General features: G+C 50.0%; 1 protein-coding gene across 1 annotated transcript; it reads left to right on the plus strand.

Moving 5' to 3' along the window:
- The first annotated feature begins 155 nt into the window (after positions 1 to 155).
- HEATR6 (HEAT repeat containing 6) lies at positions 156 to 15,802 on the plus strand. Its single transcript, XM_026047954.1, has 20 exons — positions 156 to 353; positions 733 to 840; positions 1,186 to 1,326; positions 2,094 to 2,209; positions 3,355 to 3,469; positions 3,838 to 3,939; positions 4,319 to 4,456; positions 5,518 to 5,810; positions 6,091 to 6,268; positions 6,814 to 7,020; positions 7,265 to 7,364; positions 7,599 to 7,933; positions 8,507 to 8,629; positions 9,458 to 9,544; positions 10,249 to 10,383; positions 11,537 to 11,659; positions 12,697 to 12,821; positions 13,490 to 13,586; positions 14,161 to 14,365; positions 14,867 to 15,802. The coding sequence occupies exons 1-20, from the start codon at positions 156 to 158 to the stop codon at positions 15,415 to 15,417; spliced, it is 3,477 nt and encodes a 1,158-aa protein (XP_025903739.1). The 3' UTR covers positions 15,418 to 15,802.
- Positions 15,803 to 21,772: the final 5,970 nt, after the last annotated feature.

A 21,772-nucleotide genomic window follows, 5' to 3' on the forward strand; every position in this document is an offset into this window, starting at 1 on the left:
GCCCCGCGCCCCCCGGTTCGTCCCCCTCCACAGCGCTCTTTGAAGGCGCGCGCGAGGCGGACGGGATCTGGCGGCGCTTGGCCCCGCCGGCCGCCGTAGCGCCTGCCCCGGAAGCGCCGCGCGTTGCCATGGCGCCGCTGCCGGGAGGCCGCAAGATGGCGGCGGTGGCGGTGCCGCAGGCCGAGCCGGGCGCGGGCGGCTCTTTGCGGCGCTACCTGTCGCGCCTGGGCGCCCTGCGGCCGCAGCCCGGCGCCGAGCGGCCCGCCGCGCGCCGCACCGAGCTCCACCTGCTCTTCGACCAGCTCATCTCCGAGAGCTGCGGCCCGGCGGCGCCCGCGGCGCCCAGCGCGCAGGTACCGCGAGCGGGCGGGACGGAGCGGAGCGGAGCGGGACGGGACGGAACGGGGGCTCGCAGGCTGCGGCGCGGGGGGCTCGGGCTCCGTTGCTGCGGCGCGGACAGTGCTGGCGGCCCTGCCTCCTCTCCCCTCTCCCCCCCCCCCTTTTTTTTCTTTCATTTCCCCGTTTTCCCCCACTTTTCCCCCTTTTCTCCCGGTATTTCGGTGGTGCTGTTTGAGTGGCGCTGCTGCAGTTGAATGTGTGCCGTTGCCTGGCGGGTCCTGGATGGATGCGTGTGGATGCGCGAGGGGAAGCTCACGTGCTGCTGGTTCATTCCTTTCCATACGTTATTAGCTTTCTTGTCTCTAAGTAATAACCCGGGGCCTTGTTTTCCAGGATGTTTGTGCTTTGCTCGTCCAGGCCTGCCAGCTGGTCAGTTTTGATCAGGAACATCTTGTCAGCAAAGTCTCCCAGCTCATCCATCACCTCCTGAACAGGTTTCAGGTACGGAGGGTTTGGCTGTGCCTGCTTTCCCCACCACTGCCCGTCTCGTGGATTAGGCCTGCGTGGGGAGTCACCCCGATTCCTGTTGTAACGTTTAGCGTCATATGTCCTCATCTGTGGCTGCAGTGTAGTCGAGGGGTTTCTCATATAGCAACAGCTTCTGATCAGGAACGAGGCACCAGGAGAAATGTCCTTGGTTAGAAGATGCTTCTGGCGATTTATCGATTGCTTACATGTGGGCTGCTGCTGTGATGATGTATCACCACCAAGAGGCAGATATATTGACTTCAACAGCACGTGATGATGCTCTTTTCTTCACCGCATTTTTTTTTTTTGTTATCACAGGTGGTAGTTGATGAACAGAACTTGAATTTTCTTCTCTCCTACTCCATCTCTGCTCTTAAGCAATGCAGCTCTTGGACGCATGTTGAAATTCTGCAAGCCTTAGCAGCTCTTGTTTACAATAATGGACCTAAATGCCAGAAGGTGGGTTTATAAGCAAGAGAAAGTTACCAGTAAAACTTGCAGCTGTTGCTCTCTGTATTTTCTCTTCTTCCAAGAAGAAGAGTTCCTTGGTGTGACCTGAGGAACTCTGCTACGGAAGGGCACGCTGGGTCTGGATGCCAAGCAGCTACTGTGCCTATATGTCAGCAGGAAGAATGTAGGGCTTTTTAATCTGCACATTACTCAAGTGTTTGCAGTGCGTGATTCTCCAGAATCTTGAAATTTACGCTGTAACCAGGTCAGGTTTTGGTGTGCAGTGGACTCGAGACTGTTTCAGAGAGGAGGCTGTCAGGTCTCAGTCTTGAAGCCTGTTCCTGCTGCTAAGTGGTCACTTGTGGCAGGTGGAATCCCCGGGCACTCACCGAGCCTGGCAGCCTGCAGAGAAGTTTCCTGCAGTGTGGTTGAAGCCTGAGGTTGTGAGGGGGGCGTGCGAGCTGTGGTGTTGGAGCTGTGGTTTTGTAGCCTGTGTAACCGCAGCAGTTAGGTACAGTTGTCATTACTGGCGTAGCTGTGTGGCTGAGGAGAAGGCATAAATTATGACTCAGTCTGAACTGTAGTCGTGACTGATGATTCTTTGATACCAAAGAAGAGAAATTTCAAGTGAATGTTGTCACATTAGTCACTTAATCTCTGTATGACACATGAATTTACAGCTGTCAGATATTTCCCGTTTAGCACAGGTGTGAGGAGGGATCAGCAGGCTGAAGGGGCAGTGCTGACCGATAATGATTTTTCATGGTTTGTTTTAGTACCTCCCAGATCTGCTGGGGAAGGCTGGACTTCTGCTCCAGTACAGTGACTGCGCTCAGCCCGATGTGGAGCTCAGGAGGGCAGCGGTGCGCAGCATGGCAAACTTGTGCCTCAGGTGGGTGGCCACTTCTGCAGGGGAGGGAGGGAGGGAGGGATGGATGGATGGATGGAGATGCCATTCCAGCAGGGTGGCCAGCTACTCTCCTCAGTTTCTGCCAAACGCAATGAATGCAGGACCTATAAGCTGTATGTGCATAAATGTGAACTCTGAAATTGTAGTACTGCAAGCTCTTGTCCCAGAGGTCCCTTCTGACCTCAACTATTCTGTAATCCTAATTTCAGGAAAAGCGCTTGCAATATTAGAATTGTTTTGTGAGTATTACCAAACAAACACTGATGGTTTGAGATAACTAAATCTGATGGTACCAGATACTTAAGAATCCATTACAAAGAGATTTGTTTAATTAATATAAAGCCATTGCAACTATGGCCAGCCAATAAAATATGGGTACTTAAGGTGGCAAAGATTATAGTGATGCAATTGCCCTCGTGCAGTTAGACAAGTGGATATTAAAATGTTTCATTAAAGCTGGCCAGACTTCATGGAAGCTAGGGAAAGGACGAAAGTCATTCAGGACCCTTTTAAAATGCCATTATTTTGCCTAAAAACCTCTTATGCACTTTAACTAATTTGGTAACATCTTTAACTATTATCTTAGTTCTTTCCCAAAGGAATAACGGTACCTCTACTGTAAATGAGATGCCATGTGCACACAAAATGGCTGTGAGGTGCCAGGCTCTAGCTCATAAACCTACGGAACTGTCTTCAATGAGTTCTGTGTTTCAGTTCTTAGGGCTTTTTTTTTCCATATATAAGAATATAATATGACTCTTACTGCAAGAGTATTTTTAAGTAGATCTTTAGATCCTATCATTTAGAGTTTGACTATGAAAAGCGTGGGATGAAAAACATCAGCTTTTATAGACGTGACAGCTTGCTGAGCTGAGTGTGGAGTTTTATTGTAATTGAGAAGGTGGCAACAGAAGTAGATTACGATGTGCTGTGATTGTACTGGCTCTGGGTGCAGAATGTTTTCTTTTGTTCTTTACAGTGATCAAGTTTATCCCTATCTAAAAACCAGCCTTGCTTCTGAGGGTGTGCTGTCCTCTATGGAGGAGTGCTTGGATTTGAGTTGATTTTAAAAAGCTGTGTGATGGACTAAAAAAACTACAATTTATCCCCTCCTGCTTTTGTTTTAGCGTACCTGGACAGCCGTATTTGGATGAGTCTTACAGAAATGTCTGTTTTCAAACTTTCCTAAGTATTCTGCAGTCTTCGAAGACCCCTGATGTAGATGACATCACTTTTTGCATGGTAAATGGGAGCTTAACAGTCCAGAATCCTCCAGTTAATTCTGTGCTGCTCACAGAACTGCTAATAGAGCATTCGAGTCACTTTGTAATTTGGAATTCGAAAGGTAACTGTGCCATAATCAAATATTTCCTCTTTGGCAGAAGCATATGTGCTATAGAAGATGTACTATACTTACGACTTGGAATGTTGTTAACTGAGACTCTGCTCAAATATCCGCACCTTCTCTTGTCTTTCAACCAGATAGCCCAAGTGACTTTCTCAGTATTTATGTTGAGCAAAACCAGAACTGCTTAGGTGCTCACCTGAAAGATGCAAACCTTCAGTGTTTTGGGAAGGGAAAATAAGTCATTCTGTGCTTTTGTTCTCAGTTGCTGCAAAATGCACTGAAAGGTATCCAGTCACTTTTAAATGGTGGGAAGATGAAGCTAATGCAAACTGACCATCTTGGATCCCTTCTTGCAGTAGTCAAGGTAAATACTCAAATCCATTTGCAGAAGGGCAGGGACTGGAAGGTACATGTTTGTCAAGTGGGAAACAGCACGAGATTAGAAAATGGAGCAGAGAAGCCTTAGCACAGTGAGGAGAATGTAGTGTGAGATGTAAAGCAAACGGCACTGAGTTTGTCTCAACATCTTCTCTCCTCAAAAAGGAATGTGAGAAAAAGATAGAAGGCCCCCTTTCTGTCTGTCTTATTTAAAGTCTTTAGAGATGGTTGAATCTGAGATTTTGCAAAATGTTACATAGGTGTTGCATAGCGTGGGTAGAGGCAAGACCTGGGAAAGCATTGCAAGTCATACTGCAAAGTAATAAACCAAGAGGAATACTAACATGGTTTTGTTATTGTTCTAGAAATGTATGTTTCACGGCCTGCCAGGACTGAGCATAGAAATGCCTCCCGCCTTGTACCCAGCTCCGTTACCTCAGTACGATAAAAGGGTGCCCGTCAAACAGGAGCAATCGGAGTTGGCTGCCTTTAAGCAAACAGGGGTAACCTGAAAATACGTTGCTTTTATTGCATGCAGATGGTGTGCGTATGTGTATGTGTTGTAATAGTGTGTTACCTGACATCATATTAGTGTCTGACAGTGTCTTTGTGTTCTGAGCATGTGATACGTTTTAGGTTCTATATAGGTATTGATTATAAATCTCTACACAGAAAAAAACTGCGTTATAAACTCAAATGACTGAAACAAATGGCTCTGCAGAGATTGTTTTTCCTCACTCTGTGTGCATCATTTATTCATCTGTAGCCAAGAATTCTTGGCCTGCAGATGTGGAACTGCTTGCAGACTGGTCAGAGCTTTTCATTTTATAAATTGCATTCTTTCTCCCCTAACACGTGTCCAATTATTTGACTTCTTTCATAGGGAAGTCAAGTTCATCTAAAGACTGCATTTTTTTCCCTCTCCCTCATCTACTCTGCTTAATCCCTCTACAGGTTATTATTTAACCTTGTTAAAGCATTTTGGATTACAGATTATCAGAAAGACATTAGACAAAATAAAGTTGCATAGTCATGTTGTTGAGTTGTTGCTTTCTAGATGCTAAATTCAGAAAAACTACAGGAACATTTGCTGTTCCTCTCTATTTTATGTGAAGTAAGATTTTAAAGAAGATTTTTTTTGCAAATGTTATGATTTGCTGATTCACAAAGGCCAAAGCTGAAGTTAGCATTATTATTTACAATCAGAGTTTGCAGGCTATCATGTATTAATGGCATGTGACTGCTTATATCTATGCAGTGTTATTGCACAGGATATTATATGTGCAGTGCCGTTGCATAGAGGATGATAAGCAGCTGTGATAACGCTTTGGTAATCTTGTTTAAAAATGACTCCTTTAGTAACCATGACATGAAACTGACTTGATGAACTTCACTGAAGGCATGATTTATTATATTACACTCACTTTTTTTCTGCATTAACAGTTTTTTTCTCAGATGACACCTTTTCCCCTTAGTAAAGAAACTTAGAACTGTAAAATGTTTAAACATCTTTCTAGGTTTTATTCTAGAAGACTCAAAAAATCTAATTTTCTTCTTCAAACAGAACCGAAGAAAAAAGTCCAAAGGGAAACAAAAGAAGGAAGAGTTTGGGGAAGACACGAAAGAAGATTTGGCTGATACAGGGAATGAATCAACCCAGGAAACAGACATGCTGAAATTACACACAGGGGGTGTGCAGAAGAGCCCGTGTTCCAATCCTCGGAGTCATGCGTTGGATTTTGCACACATGCGCCCTGAAAAGAATCATTTATCTTCACATTATAATAATTGGAAAAGAATCAGCAGCAGTGAATCAGAATATTCTGATGCTGAAGGTGGAATTCAAAGCAAAACGAGGTAAATATTTGTGTAAACATAAAATGTGGTGGCAAAAAAATACCTTTGTTGCTAACAATTTCAACTTAAAACTATCACATTCAATGATACATTTTGTTTTCATAGATCTGGCACCAGTTTTACATATGTACAGGCTCCTCATCATTCTATAGGAAGAATGACGTATTCTTCATTCAGAACTTGCTGTTCTTCCAGATAGCCATTAACATAGATGAAGGAGGTTAAGTCCATTACTTTTCTCTGATGCTATTTCATTAGTCTTTTTATTTTTGTTTTTAAGATCTTATCAAGCCAAAGTTCGTCAGGGAGCTCTAGCCTGTTTCCTCTCTGCTATAAAGTCAATAGAAAAAAGAATTCTTTATGGCTACTGGTCAGCGTTTGTTCCTGATGGGCCTGGTATTGGCAGCCCCCAGTCAGTGTCTTTGATGACGATTGCATTAAAGGACCCCTCTCCAAAGGTGAGGCATTTCTGTAGAACTGAAAACATTGTATTTCTCAAGTATTAATCTTCTGATTTGCATTCTCGGACCTTCAGTAAGCAGCGTACTTTGGCTCCTGGATTTGTGTTGCCTTTGTTACTGTACTACACAAAATGAAAGACAATATATTGTGTAAGGAAACAATGAATTGGTTCTATGCTGTCTAAAGTTACGAGAAATGGTTGTTGGAGACTCATACATTTTAAACTCCTCCATCACCTCAAAGAAGATGTTAAAAGAGATAGAAGAGGAAATTTCTGATGATATAGTTGTTCAGATTACGATTGCTGGAAATTGAGAAGTGAAGGAGCTTTAGCAAAGAAAGTTCAAATGCTATAGAAATATGTTTCAGCCAGCATCATCAGGATGAAAAATGATGTGAGGAATTTTTCCAGTCCTTACTTGGAAGTTTTTTTCTAGGTAAAGAAAGATGTGGTGTAATGGCCTCAAGAACAAGTATGTAAAAGAGAAGTTGAGGATTTTCTCTTATTTGAAGGAACTTTTTTCCTCGTTATTCATTTCAGACACGTGCCTGTTCCCTTCAAGTTCTCTCAGCCATACTGGAAGGTTCTAAGCAGTTTCTTTCTGTTGCTGAGGATGCCAATGATCACAAGAGGGCTTTTACGCCCTTCTCTGTAACTGTTGCTTCTAGCATCCGAGAATTGCACCGTTGCCTGCTGCTAGCCCTGGTAGCAGAATCCTCCTCTCAAACTCTGACACAAATAATCAAGGTAATTACCATGCTACCCTACTTGGTGTTTTTGCCAGGTCGCAGTAGTAGAATATTTTTTTTCTAAAAGGCACACTTGTAAACTTTCAGTTTTCTGAAAGGAGGTGGCTGGGCCACTTGTTTTCAGGTGCCATCAGATAATTTGCTGTTTAAATGACCTGAATTGCAGATGTAAAAACAAATCTGTTAGAGGCCAGGCTGACATTGTAAACACCTTTCCATGTATGTTCTTTTGTGTGTTTCAGTGCCTTGCAAATTTGGTTTCAAATGCCCCATACAACCGTTTAAAGCCTGGTCTGCTGACAAGAGTTTGGAACCAGATAAAGCCATACATTTGTCATAAAGGTTTGTATTCCGTTTGACTGGATACTATTGCAGATGTTATACCTTAATTTGGCATTGCATGTTGTGCAGTACTTGTGGATTTCTTTTCTTGTGCTTGGTAAATACATAAATAGGTCTGTCACTGTCAAATTATGTTGAGATCTTTCTTCTTTGAAAACTGCTGAAGGAGAGCACTGATTACTGACATGCTAATAGCCTGTTTTTCTCTTCCCTCTTCACTGCTGTTTCTTGCAGATGTTAATGTAAGAGTTTCTAGTCTCACATTATTAGGAGCCATAGTATCCATACAAGCACCTCTACCAGAAGTCCAGCTACTTTTGCAACAGCCCAGTTCTTCAGGACTAAATAATAGTGGTACTGGAACCCCTCATCGTTCTAATTCTTCAGAGCAGTGGAGAAAAACACTCCGCTTGGAAGGGGAGCCTCCGAATCCAGAGCCATGCTGGCTTATCCGCCTCTGTATTTCCATCATCGTTCTGCCCCGAGAGGATCCCTGTTCTGACAGCGATGCTAACTTTCCATCTGGGAATGTTTATGAACCATCTCCCGTTCGCCTGGAATCCTTACAGGTGGGGAGGGACAACTGGGTTGTAAAATGAACAGCTTGGTACCAGATCGAATTACGTGCTGTCAGCTGAGCCTCACTCATGAATTGCATGTGCTCCTGGCTTTTTCAGTGAGATTTAGGCTAATGCATTTGCTAGGGAAGCATATCTGATATGCTGTGACTGAAAGAGCAGTAACATTTTAAGTGCGTGTTTGTTTCCACAGGAAAGCCATCCCATACTTAACCTGTAGCAGCAAGTTCACCTGCCTGTGATTTTGTTGCCTTTATTATTTCTATATATTTCCTGTTTGTGTGCTGGTACATGGGGAAGAGTTCCCCATGTACCCCAGTACCCCATGTACCCCAGTAACTTTCAGTAAATAATTAATCATGTCGCTACCTGATAATGCTTCTGCTGCAGGTTTTTAATTAGCTTTGGTATTCTCAACATTGTGCTACACGGTCTATCTGTTACACCGGAGTCTGGTTTTTGTTCACTGTGCTGGCTAAGCCTCTTAAAAAGGTCTGTGAGTTTGGAGTGACTTGATTTAATAGAAGGAAGATACTGAGTGGAATTTCTTATCTTTGTGTTTAGGTATTGGCTCTTCTTGTAAAAGGCTATTTTTCTATGGCTCAGAGCTATTTGCTAGAGCTTGGAGAAGTGTCTTGCAAATGCATGGAAGAAACAGATCCATCTATTCAGCTTCATGGAGCCAAGGTAAGAACACGAGGGAACAACAGTGTTGTTTTATCAAGTTAGTTCTACCTATTGGTGTGTTCTGCAAATAATGGAGATTTGTTGCTCTGCTAACAACTACCAAGGGTAGACAGTGGGAGTCGGACCGAGCGTAGGCAGTGGGAGTAACACTGGGGTAGGATTACACATTGGGAGTACCAGTGGGGTAGGGGTAGAGGGAGAATTATTGTGATTTAGGTAATGGAAAGGAAAAAATGTTCCTTGGTTAGGGCATCTCCTGCAGTATTTGAGAGCTGTTGCTGTCACTACTTTGTAGCAAGGTCATTTCTGTCACTGCCATCCAGATGCATGTCCTCAGGGTCTGTCCAAACATGATTTTTCCTGATAGAAGGGTCCCACACTGTTGTCTTCACCTCCCTGTTTATTCCCTCTTGTTCTCCTTCTGATTTTCAGTGGGTTTTTTTGTTTGTTTGTTTGTTTTTCTCGGTTCAACTCTCTCATTCCGTCAGTTTATGGAAGTCCCTTCCAACCTCAACCATTCCATGATGCTGTGATTCTAAGTCACCAGGAGGCTTGTACTGACCTTTCTCCTATTTAATGTCAGCTGATGCAGAATCACTAGTTTCTCATTCAAAGGAAGGGCCAAATTGATTCCCTCTTTGCCGGGCAGTTTGTTATGCTGCCCTAAGTGCCCTACCCCTCTTCCCTGACAGGGACAGAGTTGAGTGAAATATAAATCTGAATCTTCTGTTTTTGTTCCCTGGTAGATAAGTATAGTTCTGGGTAAAAATTGTCATAGGTTCACATGCTAGAATCATCCTTGTTAAAGACCAAATCATTTTCTTGCAGCTTCTGGAGGAGCTGGGCACGGGTGTAGTACAGCAGTACAAACCTGATGCAGCCGTTGCCCCTGATCAGAGAGTGCCAGTCAGTGTGGTAAGTGCATGTGCTTCATTGGAGATTGTACTTCATTTCTTGAACCTCATGCTCTGGCTTTGTTTCTTGAATTCCCTGCAAAATTACTGGAGTGGATATAGATAAAGTAATTGCAGAAAGGCAGTACTCTGCACTAGCATAGGGCCTGGTTTGTATCATTTCTTGCAGACTTCCTGCATGAAACAGTAGGGCAGACTTGCCTTCCTCCCTCTCAAGTGTTCAGTTCCCTAGCATTGCTGAGGTGAGCTGGCAAGATTGATAGCTATTGTTTTAAGTGTGTGTGTGTGTGTGTGTGTGTGTGTGTGTGTGTGATATAAGCCTGCTGTCTGCTGAGCCCCAGTAAGGACTCTAGTGGAGTCTCTCATCACTTTCATCACTTTCTTGCATTACTAGTTATCACAGTGGAAATTGCTGTGTGGAAATGTCAGAGAGCTTTGTGCTTCGTTGAACTCAATGAGCGAGTATTTTATAGCTGTACTAAAAGGGCTGAAAAATAATTTATACAGCTGGATGCCATGTAATTATTTTAGAGTTATAAACAGTTGCAATAATCACTTTGCTTGATTGCCACTTGCTGTAAGTCTCTTTTAAAGATCGTAGAAAAGATGATCTATTGCAGTAAGCATGTTGATAATATTTTCATGTTTTACCAGTGACAGATAATTGTTGCATTCAAGTAGATAAGCTTGGCTTTTTCTCTGTAGGTTGTTGCTTTCTGGACTATGATGTTAAATGGACCTTTACCTGGTGCCCTGCAGAACTCGCAACACGCAACTCTTCAGACAAGTGCCTGCGACGCTCTTTCCTCTATCTTACCAGAAGCTTTCAGCAGTCTGCAGGTAACAGGGGCACCTCCAAATATGGTGTTTTTGCCTAGTGAGATTTTGTTCTTGTTCACCAGATTATAGTAATGTAGAGCCTTTTAAAATGTATGTAGCATGGAGGTGAGGGAAGGCTTTCGATAATCTCAGCTTGTTCAGAATGCAAAAAATATTATGAAGACTGGAAAATGTAATGACCACTCAGCCTTGGCTGTGGTGCATGGGAATTGGAAGGCAAGAATTTCTTTACCTGGAGGTGATGAGGTGGGTTACTCTTTTGCAGGTTAAGTGCTGGAAATGACAGCTAGGCTAAAGGTAGTGGACTGATGTTGTTCCCCAGTTTGCATGCATGTTTTTTTTTTTTTCCTTTTGACTGACTTATAAAGCATTAAACTGCAATGTTTGTCCTGGCAGAAGCAAACAAATTTGTTGGCCCTGTTCTCCTTTTGCAACATGAAATATGCTTTCAAACATTAAAGCCTTGGCAGTGTGTCACCGCTGTATTGTGCAGCTCCTTTTATGTCACTGTGCCCTTCTTGATGGGGAGTATTCTGCCAGAACTCATTTGCCCAAGAATTGCTAGTACAGCAGTATCTCCGGAATTCTCCGTCTGGCTTCTCCAAGCACAGCATGTACTTCATCCCTCTGTACTTTGATCCCGTGCACACTCTTCAGCTTATGACCACGCCAGGGTCAAGTCAGTGCCCACTCTGACCCTTGTTCTGATGCAGCACAGTGCATTTTTGTTGCGGACTAGTAAACTGGCAAACTAGCCAGCATGAACTTAATCTGCCTCGTTGTCCTCATTTATGGAAAGGGAAGAGCGACTCAGTCACTGTTCAACAATTTTCTTACACGTCTGTGGGGTACCTAGTTAGGTAGGACAGGAAAAGACAGTTGATCCATGCCATTTTATTATGGAAGAGCCATTTACCTTTTGCATTTGTATGATGGGTAAGATCATGAAGAAAATCAAAATGTTAACAGAGAGCAACAAGATCACTTTTTTTCTATCCTGTTTAGCATCCTGAAATTCCAGTCTGTTTACTTGAAAGAGATTATTATGATATGTAGCTTCTACAAATTCCATGTAGTAGAGTCTTTCAAGCAGTTCATCAGGTGATTCGCTGTGTGAGACAGAGGTTTCCCAGTTCCTCTCTTGCCATTGCAGAGTGACCGGCAGGTGCTGTGCATTACCCTGCTGCTTGGCCTCAACCACAGCGAGAACCCCCTGGTGAAAGCTGCTGCCGCACGTGCCCTTGGAGTCTACATCCTCTTCTCTTGCCTTCGGCAGGTCAGAACTGGCCCACTTTTCTCATTCTGTGTCATTTTACAATGGATTTGCTGAACCATAAGATGTGGGACATGAGTTCTTTCGCAATGAGTTGACCTTCCTTTTTGCTTTTGACTTTTGGTGTGTAAAGTTTTCTTTGCCGTCTCCAGCTCTGCTCTGGCCATGTGTGTCGAACAGAACCAGTGCAGTTCTGCTATGTGAGATGAAGCACAGCCCGAGTATCATGTAGGAAGAGGAAGGTTAGGATCTTCCCCTAGCTCCTGGGGCCAGAAAGGGAAAGCAAGGTTGGCATACAGGATCTGCAAGATTTGGGAAAAGGAGTGGAGTTGGGAAAAGGACAGCTGCACGCCATTCCGTAGATCTTGAGTTTCTGATGGGAAAGCTTGAGTTCTGTTTAAAATAAGAAGTCAAGCTTATCTATGGAAAAATGTCTTTTTGCTTACTGTATAATTTGATCTTTGTTTGGTTGAGATAAGCATTGTTTTAGCAGTGTAGTCTTAAACGGGAGTCTATTGCAGTAAAGTTATACAGTAGGTGAAGTTGAGATTTTATTGCAAAATATTGTGAAAGAAGATGCCTTTTTCATAGGCAAGAGAATGAACATGAAATACAACATGCTGTAGAAGTGAAGGCTAGACTGGCAGGTCAACGGGGATTTTTGCAGAAGCAATTAACTTTCTTAACAATGGGATTTGATGAGTATGAGATTGGCAGTCCAGGTAATTATGCTAAAATCCAAAGCAACTAAAGTATCACTGAAATTAAATTATACATTGAACTCTTTTAGCAGCAGCTACCCAAGAGAGTGAACTTGGTCACCAGGAAGGCTTAGACTGCTAATTAAAGATCAAACAAAGCTGTACTGAGAACACTAGAAACACATTAAAGTTGTTGCATTCAAAAGAAGGATGTATTAATGAGCTGGTCTCTGTGCAGATTCCATTTTTGCTAGAAAGGCTGAGTCTTGCACGTTGCTAAAGAAATCGCCTGAATTTTGAAAGATTTTTCTAACTTTGCAGTGTTTTTTGCTTCCATAGGATGTGATGTTTGTGGCAGACACGGCAAATGCTATCCTGAATTCCCTCCATGACAAATCTCCAAACGTCCGTGCCAAAGCAGCTTGGTCCCTGGGCAACCTTACGGACACCCTCATCGTCAACATGTGCGTAAGCAGAACTGCTCTGTCAGCAATAGTATTCTAGTGCTATCTGCTCAGTATCAGAAAAGTCAAATGCCTGTAGTGGGGAAGAAAATGCAGTTAAATGTGCCTGAACTGCATGCTTCTTTCTAACCACTCTTGAACCTGTGTATCTACTGATGTAGGACACTCTTCTGACTATCTCATATCATCTGTTTGATTTAATGTTTTCAAATCCGTAGTTCAAGAGTATGATTCCAGTTTATTTTCAATTTTCTATTTCTTATATGTTACTTTATGAAACTGCATGTTTCCTGGTGACTTCTGTGTTATGTGGAAGAAGATTAATAAATATTTAACACTTCCTCAGCCAAAGACTAAAGGCAGTCCAGCCTACTGTTACATCTTTAACAGGAGAAATAGTTACCATATGTTCTTCCTGTTTTACCTCTCAGCAATTCATTGCCCTCTGTCTTTTATTACAGACTTAATGCGTTGCTAACAGGCTTTCTCACAATGATAGCTTGGTTTTAAATTAATAAGCACAGTGGTCACATGTAGTAAGGTCTGTCTTACATATTAGCCTTTTCAAGAGTGAAGGTTGTTCGAATGCCTTATAAAGAAGGATTGTATCACATCTTTGAGGATGGATTATAGGAGCAGCTCATTTTCAATATGTTTTTTTCTGTTAGGGAAACAATGGGACAAAGTTTTCAGGAGGAATTTTCCGATCTCCTCCTGTTGAAAATGTTACGCTCAGCAACTGAAGCATCCAAAGACAGAGACAAGGTATGACTGAGGGAAAGGAGGGCTTTATCACAGTGTAATTAGTTCTTGCTTTTTTTAAAGAGAGAAAAAAAAAAAGGCAGCAGTTACTTGCTGTGGGGTATTCTGTATTTTATTTGTGTACTGCAAGTCCCTGTGTACAGAAAAGCTCCTGGCAGTGCTGCAAAGTGCCCGATGCAGCTGGCAGCCCCACTCCGCTCTGGGTTGGCGTGCGGGGGACGGCGGCCGCTGGCCCTGCGGTGCCGCTGCACCCGGGCGGCTGCAGCTCCGCTGCTCCGCTCGCGGCTCCAGGGTCACGTCTGCGTGTCCCCCTGCTCCTAACCCGCGGGGCACTTGGCTTCGCTTTTCCATGGTGCCCTTTTCTTCTTCTTTCTTTCCTTTCTTTTCCTTCTAGCAGGTGGCCGTTTGCAGAGAATGATCTTTGTGTTGGCATTTAGGAAGTTACGATCTGATAAGAAACCAGTCTGAGTCGAGATGGGCTCCTTGTTGACTCTGTGCACGATTACGTAGCAGGCTTCACAAAAGCTTTGCTTGTAAGTCAGAAGGCCGAATAATTCCGCATGTGTATGTATTCCAGGTGAAGAGCAACGCGGTCCGGGCCCTTGGGAACCTGCTTCATTTCCTCCAGCTGTATCACATAAGGAACCCCAGGTTCAGGGAAGCCATCGAGGAATCCATTCAGGCCCTTATTTCTACCGTTCAGAGCGAGGCCACCATGAAGGTGCGCTGGAATGCGTGCTACGCGCTGGGGAATGTGTTCAAGAACCCTGCCTTGCCACTCGGTGAGTAGACTTGTCCCACTGGCTTTGGATTTACGCAGCAGGTGGTTGTGGTTTTGATAAGAAGGTCTCTGTTATGAGTGTGTTGGGGGAGGAGAAAGCAAACAAACAGAGCCAAATCTTGCTGTTTTACCCAGAAATGTGCCTTGCTCAGAACCCAGAACAACTCTGGTTACCAGTGAAAAAGGTTCTAATCCTGCAAATGCTAATGCAGGCATAGCTTGCTATATTCATTTGGCTCTATCATGTTAGAAAACAGAGTGAGGATGGGATTATAGCTGTGAATAGATGCAACATCTTGCTTTTCCTCCTACAAAATTTCAGAACATTAACTATTTTAACTAACTTGGCTTTTTATAACTCATAATTCTTTCATTAGATCAGCATAGAGTAATGTAAGCCCAGTAAATATTTAGGAGATACAGTTATGGCTTTGTGTGTTTCAAGGGACTGTGTTTTGATGGATTTTGTTTGTTTGAGTCTTTTGGGATTTGCTTGTTTTAGGAGAGGCTCCTTGGACCACACAGGCCTATAGTGCGCTCTGCTCGGTCGTGAAGTCGTGCAAGAACTTTAAAGTCCGAATCAAATCAGCCATGGCCCTCTCCATCCCTAGCAAGAGGGAGTGTTACGGACCCAGCGAACAGTTCTGCCAGATCTGGAGTGCCTTGGTGGTGGCCTTGCAGAAGAGTGAGGACACTGAGGACTTCCTGGAATTCAAGTACAGCGCTAGCCTCAGAACGCAGATCTGCCAAGCTCTGATTCACTTGCTAAGCCTGGCAAAGACTACAGACCTGCTGTTCATTTCGGAAACTCTCTCGGAAAGCGGGGATGCCATCAAATGCTGTGTCCTGCAGTACATGAAATCTGGAGTTGAAGAGGATGAAGGAGAAACACACACAAACTTGTGTGAGAGGGAGAAAGCAGTGAAGGGAGCTATTGAGCATCTCGGTGGGCTAGAGAAACAGCTGGAGGGCAAAGCTAGAGTAAGAGTGGCTGCTTATCTGGAAGATATTTTGACAAACCATGTCCATGCCACTCAGCTAACAGAGGCTTAGAAAGAAACGCCTGTTCTGGTGACCAATAAATTATGCTTCTGAATGTACAGAGGAGAAATACACTGCTTTTATTTACACAGGGTATCCAAAAGAAGTTTCCTGTTGCTGGTATTAAACCATTTATTTAAGCTATTCATAACTCCTGATTTACATATCATTTAAACTTCATTTTTAATTTGTTTAGTGAACTCTTAAGTTGTCCTCCATGGGTTTTATTGATAGCTAAACTTTTCGAATGTTAACACTTTGGAAAAAAAACCCTTTTCATTCCTGATGTATTTTATACAAACTGCCTCTTCTATGACCTTATTTAAAAGGATGTCGTTGCTCTTGCTGCTGTATTAAGAATCATTTGTAAAGGAAAGATCTGGCAGAAAGGGTCACGTCTGCCTTTACCATTCTGGAAACCTGCTTGCCGCCATCAAGGGATTTAGTATCTGTTTGTGAGCACTGCCTCCGTTGTCACACTTAACGTTCCTCCAATAAAAAGGTGCAACTATTTGGATAACAGGTTGGCCACCCTTGGGCTCGGCCGTGTCCCCCAGCGCTGCGCTGAGCGCTCGGGGTGCTGCCGCCCTGGGCCAGGCCCCGCGCTGGGGCAGCGAGGCGGTGCCCGGGTGCCCGGCAGCGGCCGCGGGGCTTTGGCCCTGACCAGGCGCCCCTGCTCCGTGTCCTGGCAGGGCTCGGCACCAGCCCCACTTCTTTCGGAATGCAGATTTTCTGTAGTCCCCCCTTGATGCCATGGGAGGAAGGCCAGGGTCCAGCTCGCCCCCCCACTGCCTCCATGGGCCCGTTCCCGCTTCCTTTGCACCGGCTGCAGCAGGAATGTCTGGCCTCTCCTTCAGCGTGGATCCCGCTTTTCCTGAGGCTTCAGTTCTTGTTTTCTCTGCTGTTGTTCCTCCATCCCACCTTTGCCTTTCCAAACAAACCTGCATTTTGGGAACAACCAGCCGTGTTGGCTCGAGATCCATGTGGTTCCCGCTGCGCCCAGGGACACGCCTGTGCGGCCCGAGCTGCCTCCGTGCGCTCCCACCCTGGAAGCGGGGCTGTCTGCGCGGGAAACTGCTCTCTGAATGGAGAAAGCTCTGTTGATTCAGGCCGTGTAAGTGTGTCGGGAAGGGCGCTGGGCGCAGGAATGACTACGTGATGTGGGGCAGAGCCGCGTCCTGGCTGAGGAAGGAGGCACCGCGAGCGGCCGCGGGGCCAGACGGGCCCTGCAGCAGTGACCCTTTCTGCTGCAAGGAGCCCCCTCTGAAGCTGCCAACCCGGCACATGGGGTGCAGTCCCTGTGAGACACAGGGTTGGGGTGTAGGATTCTCCGGGACACAGGGAGCACGTTTAGGAGGGGGATCTGGGGCCGTGCAATCCCCACTGGAGCAGGCAGCGAGCAGCCCAGTGGGCACAGTGCTTGTGCAGGGCACTGCTGGAGGTTCCTCCTGGCACCTCTATTCCTGAGGCTTCTTCTCCAGGGGTGAAGCAGGAACCCGGCTCCCTCCCTTGGCATTCCCGCCCGGCTTGGCGCTGCGGGAGCCGAGCGCGGGGCGGCAGCGCCGCGGCGCTGTCTTGTCCGCTGACCCGCGGCGGGGCCGGGGCAGGCGCTGCGGGCGCCGCGAGCCCCGCGGCCTCTCCCCGGCCGCCCGGCCGCGGCCTCAGCCCGCTGCCCTCCAGGACTTCACTGCCCCGAGCGCAAACTGATGCGGCCGCCAGAAGCCTTGTGAGGAAATTCCTTTTTTTCCCCCAAAAAATGTCATCTCCCCCTGCCTGGGCTGTGGTGGCCCCCATCCTGCAGCGGCCCCTCGCCTCGCTGGGGGTGCCCGAGGCCCCCATAACGGCGCTGCCGCCTCCGCAGCGCACCCGCGGCGGCGCGGGGACGGCCCCGAGAGGCGGGCTGAGGGCCGCGAGGTGGCACCACGTCCCAGGCCGGCGGCAGCCCGCGGGCGAGGCCCGGCCTGCGGGCGGAGCGAGGCCGCGGCCTCCGCCCGCGCTCGCGGCGGGGCGCGGGGCTCCCCGCACTCGCGCGGCGTGCCCGGGACGTGCCAGGGGCTCCTGCGCCCTGCGCGAGGGTCTCCTTGCCGGCAGCGCAGGTGGGATCCGACCCCTGGCCCGTGCACCGGGTCTCCTCGTTGGGCCCCGAGGGCCGGGAAGCTCCTGGACGGAGGAGCCGGCGGCTCCGCGCTCCCACCTGCCCTGTCTGCCTTTAAAAAATGGCTCGGGGCCGCCTAGCTGCCCTCAGCCCCGTGCGCCCTCATTTTTATCCTGTCTCTCGGCCTTGTCTCCCCCGGAGCCTCCACGCGGCCTCCGCGGGGCTGCGCTGATGGATGGCCCGGGAGCCGGCACCGGGAGCCCCGCGGAGCAGCCTCCGCGGGCGCTCCCCTCACACCATCCTGCAGCCGTTTCCATGCAGATTTCCCTCTTGGCTGGCGGCTTTGGAGGCAGTTTGGGGGCTCAGCACCCACCAGAGCCTCCCGTGCCGCCTTCCTGGGGGTTTCACCCGGATCCCCAGTGTCTCCCAGGGCGCAGCAGCACGTGGAGCCGGGCAGCACCCCGGGGCGATGCCCGTGCGGCTCCCGCAGCCCCGCGATGCTCCACGCGCGGGGGCGGCAACACGGACAAAGGCGCCTTTGAGGGAGCCCGGCCTTGCTTGGGCAGCGCCGAAATGTGTGAAATTTGCCTTTCGCCAGACTTCTTCCTCAAGCGGAACTTTCTCAGAGGAACATGCCCCGGCGCGGGCCCTAATGGCTTTTCTCTGTGCGCCTGCATTAATGACGGCCAGGCCCGGCCTCATCGGGGGGAAGCCATGCAAGTAATTGCCTGCATTTTTAATTCGGGGTTATGATAGGGGAATCAAAGTCACACTGCCGTCGCTGAGGCCGCCCGCTGTTCCGAGCCATTGACTTTGGCAATTTTCTCTTTTTTGCCCTCCCTTTTCCCGCTCTCACCGTGCCCCCCTGCTCGGGACCCTGGCGCTCCCAGGCCGGGGGCTGCCTGGCCTGGCTCTGGCTCAGCTGCTTTTGGCCCCGGGAGCGGCCGGTTGCCATCGGGGCGCTTTGTGCCCCGGTTCTGCCCAATTCGTGCCTGCACGAGGGCTGCACGGACGCAGAGTTGCTGCTCGCTATGGGCTGCCTGGCGGCCCTGCTCTGCCTTGCAAAACACTCGCCCGGTAACGGCCTCATCTGCATTTAATGGCGCTGCCCCCGGCGCCGTTTGGGCTCCTTCTTTCCATGATGGCAACGCTCCCTCTCAGCCCCACAGCGCCCAGTGCTCGCGCTGAGGATGAGCAAGGTGCATGTGGGGTGCCCTGCAACGGGCAGGCGGGAACGGCCAAGCTGGCCCGGGGGCTTCCGGGGTGGAAAACCCCTGGGAAGGCAGTTCCCGGCAATGCCACCAACCCAGGGGAACCAGTGACCCCTGGGAAGGCCGTTCCGGCAACGCTGGCACCAACCCGTGGCACCGGGAGCCCTGTGTCCGGCAGTGGGACGGTGCCCCGGTGTCCCCGTGGGGCCGTCTGGGCCGGTGATGGAGCAAGGCCCCGTCCCGGAGCACGGGGGGCTCCGCGCGGGCGGGAGGGACACGCGGGTTATGAAAGTTTCTTTGCTTTGCTTTGGGGAAAGGCGAACTTCAAAGGAGCCATTTATCACGGCACAAAGAGAGTCGCGAGTTATTTGCAAAGTGGAAGGGAGAAGCATTAATTACAGCGGTGACAGACACCGCTGCTGCTGCCTGTCCTCCTCCCCGGGGTCCTCTCCAGCAGCCGCCTCCCTGGGGAGGCCGGAGCAGCTCCCCACGCCAGGCAGCCTCTGCACCGAGTGCACATGCATGTGGCATACACATATACACATGTGCATGCTTGCAGTGCATGCGCTCGCATGGATGTGCGTGCATGCCCTGAGCACCCGGGGCTTGGCCGACCACTCCTCACCAGGGCCCTTTGGGGCACTGCAGGGACCTCCTGCCCCTGTGGGACCTGCTTGGCCTCCAAGCCGACCAGGGCGTCCCCAGGTGCTCGTGTCCCTGCGCTCCGTGCGCTTGTGCCCATCGCGATGGTGTGAGCTGGGAGGGAGACGAGGCTGTGGCGGAAACCAAAGTGGATCCCGGGGCCTAGAGCTGGGAAGAGAAACTCCATGGCATCGAAGGGGCCTCGGGAGGGAGGTATTTTGCTGCGGAAACACATCTCCTTGGCAGGGCCCACAGGGCCTCCAGGTGCCCAAGACGTGGCCAGTTTGTGCCAGAGCCTCCCCGGGGCTCCCTGCACTTCCCCGATACCGGAACGGGCTGGGATTTGCGTGGGTGGATCGAGAGTCACTTCTGCACACTTGACTTGGTGGGGCAGCTCTGGGGGCCCAGACAGGCCCCATTCCCGAACTGCTGGCCCGGAGCCGGGGCTGCTCCCCCAGAGCGGCCAGAGCTTGGGCCCTCGGCTCGAGGCCGTTCGGACGTGGAGGTGTCCATGGGGCTTCGGTGCCGTTTGGCACCATGGATGAGCAGTCTCCTGCACTGCCCTGCCCCATGGGGAGCAGGGCTGCCCGGAGCTCCCGGGCCCAGTGCGGTCCGCCGGCCGCGCTCCATGGGCTGGAAGTCCCCTGGGGCCCCGCGGCCACCTCTGCCTTTCATGTCTGCTCCGCGCCGCAACCGCAGCTTCCCCTCGCCTCCGCGCGGGAGCAAGCACAGGTCATATTTAATAAAGGTGGGGATGGGAGAAGGCTTCAAAACATTACGTCAGCCGCGCGCGGGAGGCGGCACCCTGGGCGCGAGCGGGGGCAGCGGCGCGAGGGCGGCAGCCGGGGGGTTTAATGGCCTTGTTTTGGTGGGAACGCGGCCACGGGGCCGGGGGCGGCTGCCCAGGACTGGGGGCGGCTGCTGGTGCCCGGCAGCAAATGCAGCCGCACGAGGACGGGCGGCGGGCGCAGGCGGCGCCAGCGCGGCCGTGCGGAGCTGCGGCGACGCTCCCGCCTGGGCCGCCGCGTCCCGCCGGGGCTGCGGGCGCTGCCACGCGCTGCATCCGCGGCGGAGCGGCCCAGCGCCAAGGGCAAATCCCGGCCCCTCTCGCAGCTTCGCTCCCGGGGCGCTTTGCCGTGGGGTTTGCCCGAGATGCTCCCCGCCATGCGCCGGAATGGCGCGCGGTCCCGTCGGACAGAGCGCGGCCCTGGGAAGCTCTGGTGGCCCCAGGGCTGCCATGGCTGCCTCTGTCTGCTGGGAAGAGTTAATGAGGTGTGCGGCAGCGGTGGGAACGCGCCGCGCGCTGGGAAGAGCTGGGCGTGGAGGAAGGGGGAAGCGCCGGGTGGGAGAGATGGACCAGAAAACAATATCCACTTCATTAGCCAGGTGGCTCCGAACGTGTGGAAATAGGACAAGGTCCAGGTCACCCACTGTGACAGAACATTATTATCATGCAGTGCCATGAAGCCTGTGCAAAGACCAAGTCAAAGCTCACCAGCCCACTTGAAAGAGAGCGGGGAGCTTCTCAAGGCGGCGGCGGGTGGTTCCCATGCACGGGGGCGCGTGGAAGGGCTTCCCTGCACCAGGGTGCTCATCCCGCTCCTGTTTGTGGTCCCAGCTCCTGCACAGGGGCTTTCCATGGGCTTTGCCCTTTGGGCCAGTCCACTGGGTTGGGGAGCCTGTGGTGGGGAGGCTGGAGCCCCAGATGATCTCTGGGCTGTGCGGGAGCTCCGCTCGCTGCCCGCTCCGCTGCTGGTGCACGCGAGCACGGCCGGCATTGCGCCTGGGAAAGGGATCCCGTGGGGCAGCGCGGAGGGTTCCAGCCATGGCATGGGGGCACCTCTGGCCGCCACAGCTCGCCTCCCTGCAGCGGCACGTTGCATCGTTGCATGCAGTGGGCAGCCCTGTCCCACTGTGGCTGCTGCACCCAAGCAGCGGCCCCAGGCCGGAGACCCAGCCGCTCCGTACCGCCGGAGCACCGTCCGGCTCCTGACACTCAGGTGGTTTCACAGGTGTTGGCGGAGCTGTTGCCCACGGCCGGGCTCTGCTGGGGCTGGAGCCGGGGTCCCCACACGGCTGAGCCGGAGGGAAGCGGCTCCTCGAAGGCAGTGGCTGTGCTGGCGCAGGGGGCTCGGGGGGGCTCAGCTCTGCCGCCCTCCCGGCCACATCCTGACCCACGACACGCTGTGTCCCGCTGCCTGCTTGTGCTGCTGACTCCGTGCCAGTGACTCTGTGGGGACCCAGCGGGTTTATTGTGTGAGAAAACCAGCTCTTGCTCGATCCCCCTGCCCTTTTGCCCATTCCCAGTGCCCCCGGGGGCACTTTTTGTCCATTCCCAGTCCCACTCTCAACCCCACTTGCCTCTCCAAGCCCTGGGAGGAGCCTCCCCATCCTGCCAGGTCCAGGTGCTGAGCCCGCC

Source organism: Nothoprocta perdicaria, unplaced genomic scaffold (genome assembly GCF_003342845.1).
Source record: "Nothoprocta perdicaria isolate Ctin4 unplaced genomic scaffold, notPer1 scaffold_50, whole genome shotgun sequence".
Lineage (NCBI taxonomy): Eukaryota > Metazoa > Chordata > Aves > Tinamiformes > Tinamidae > Nothoprocta > Nothoprocta perdicaria.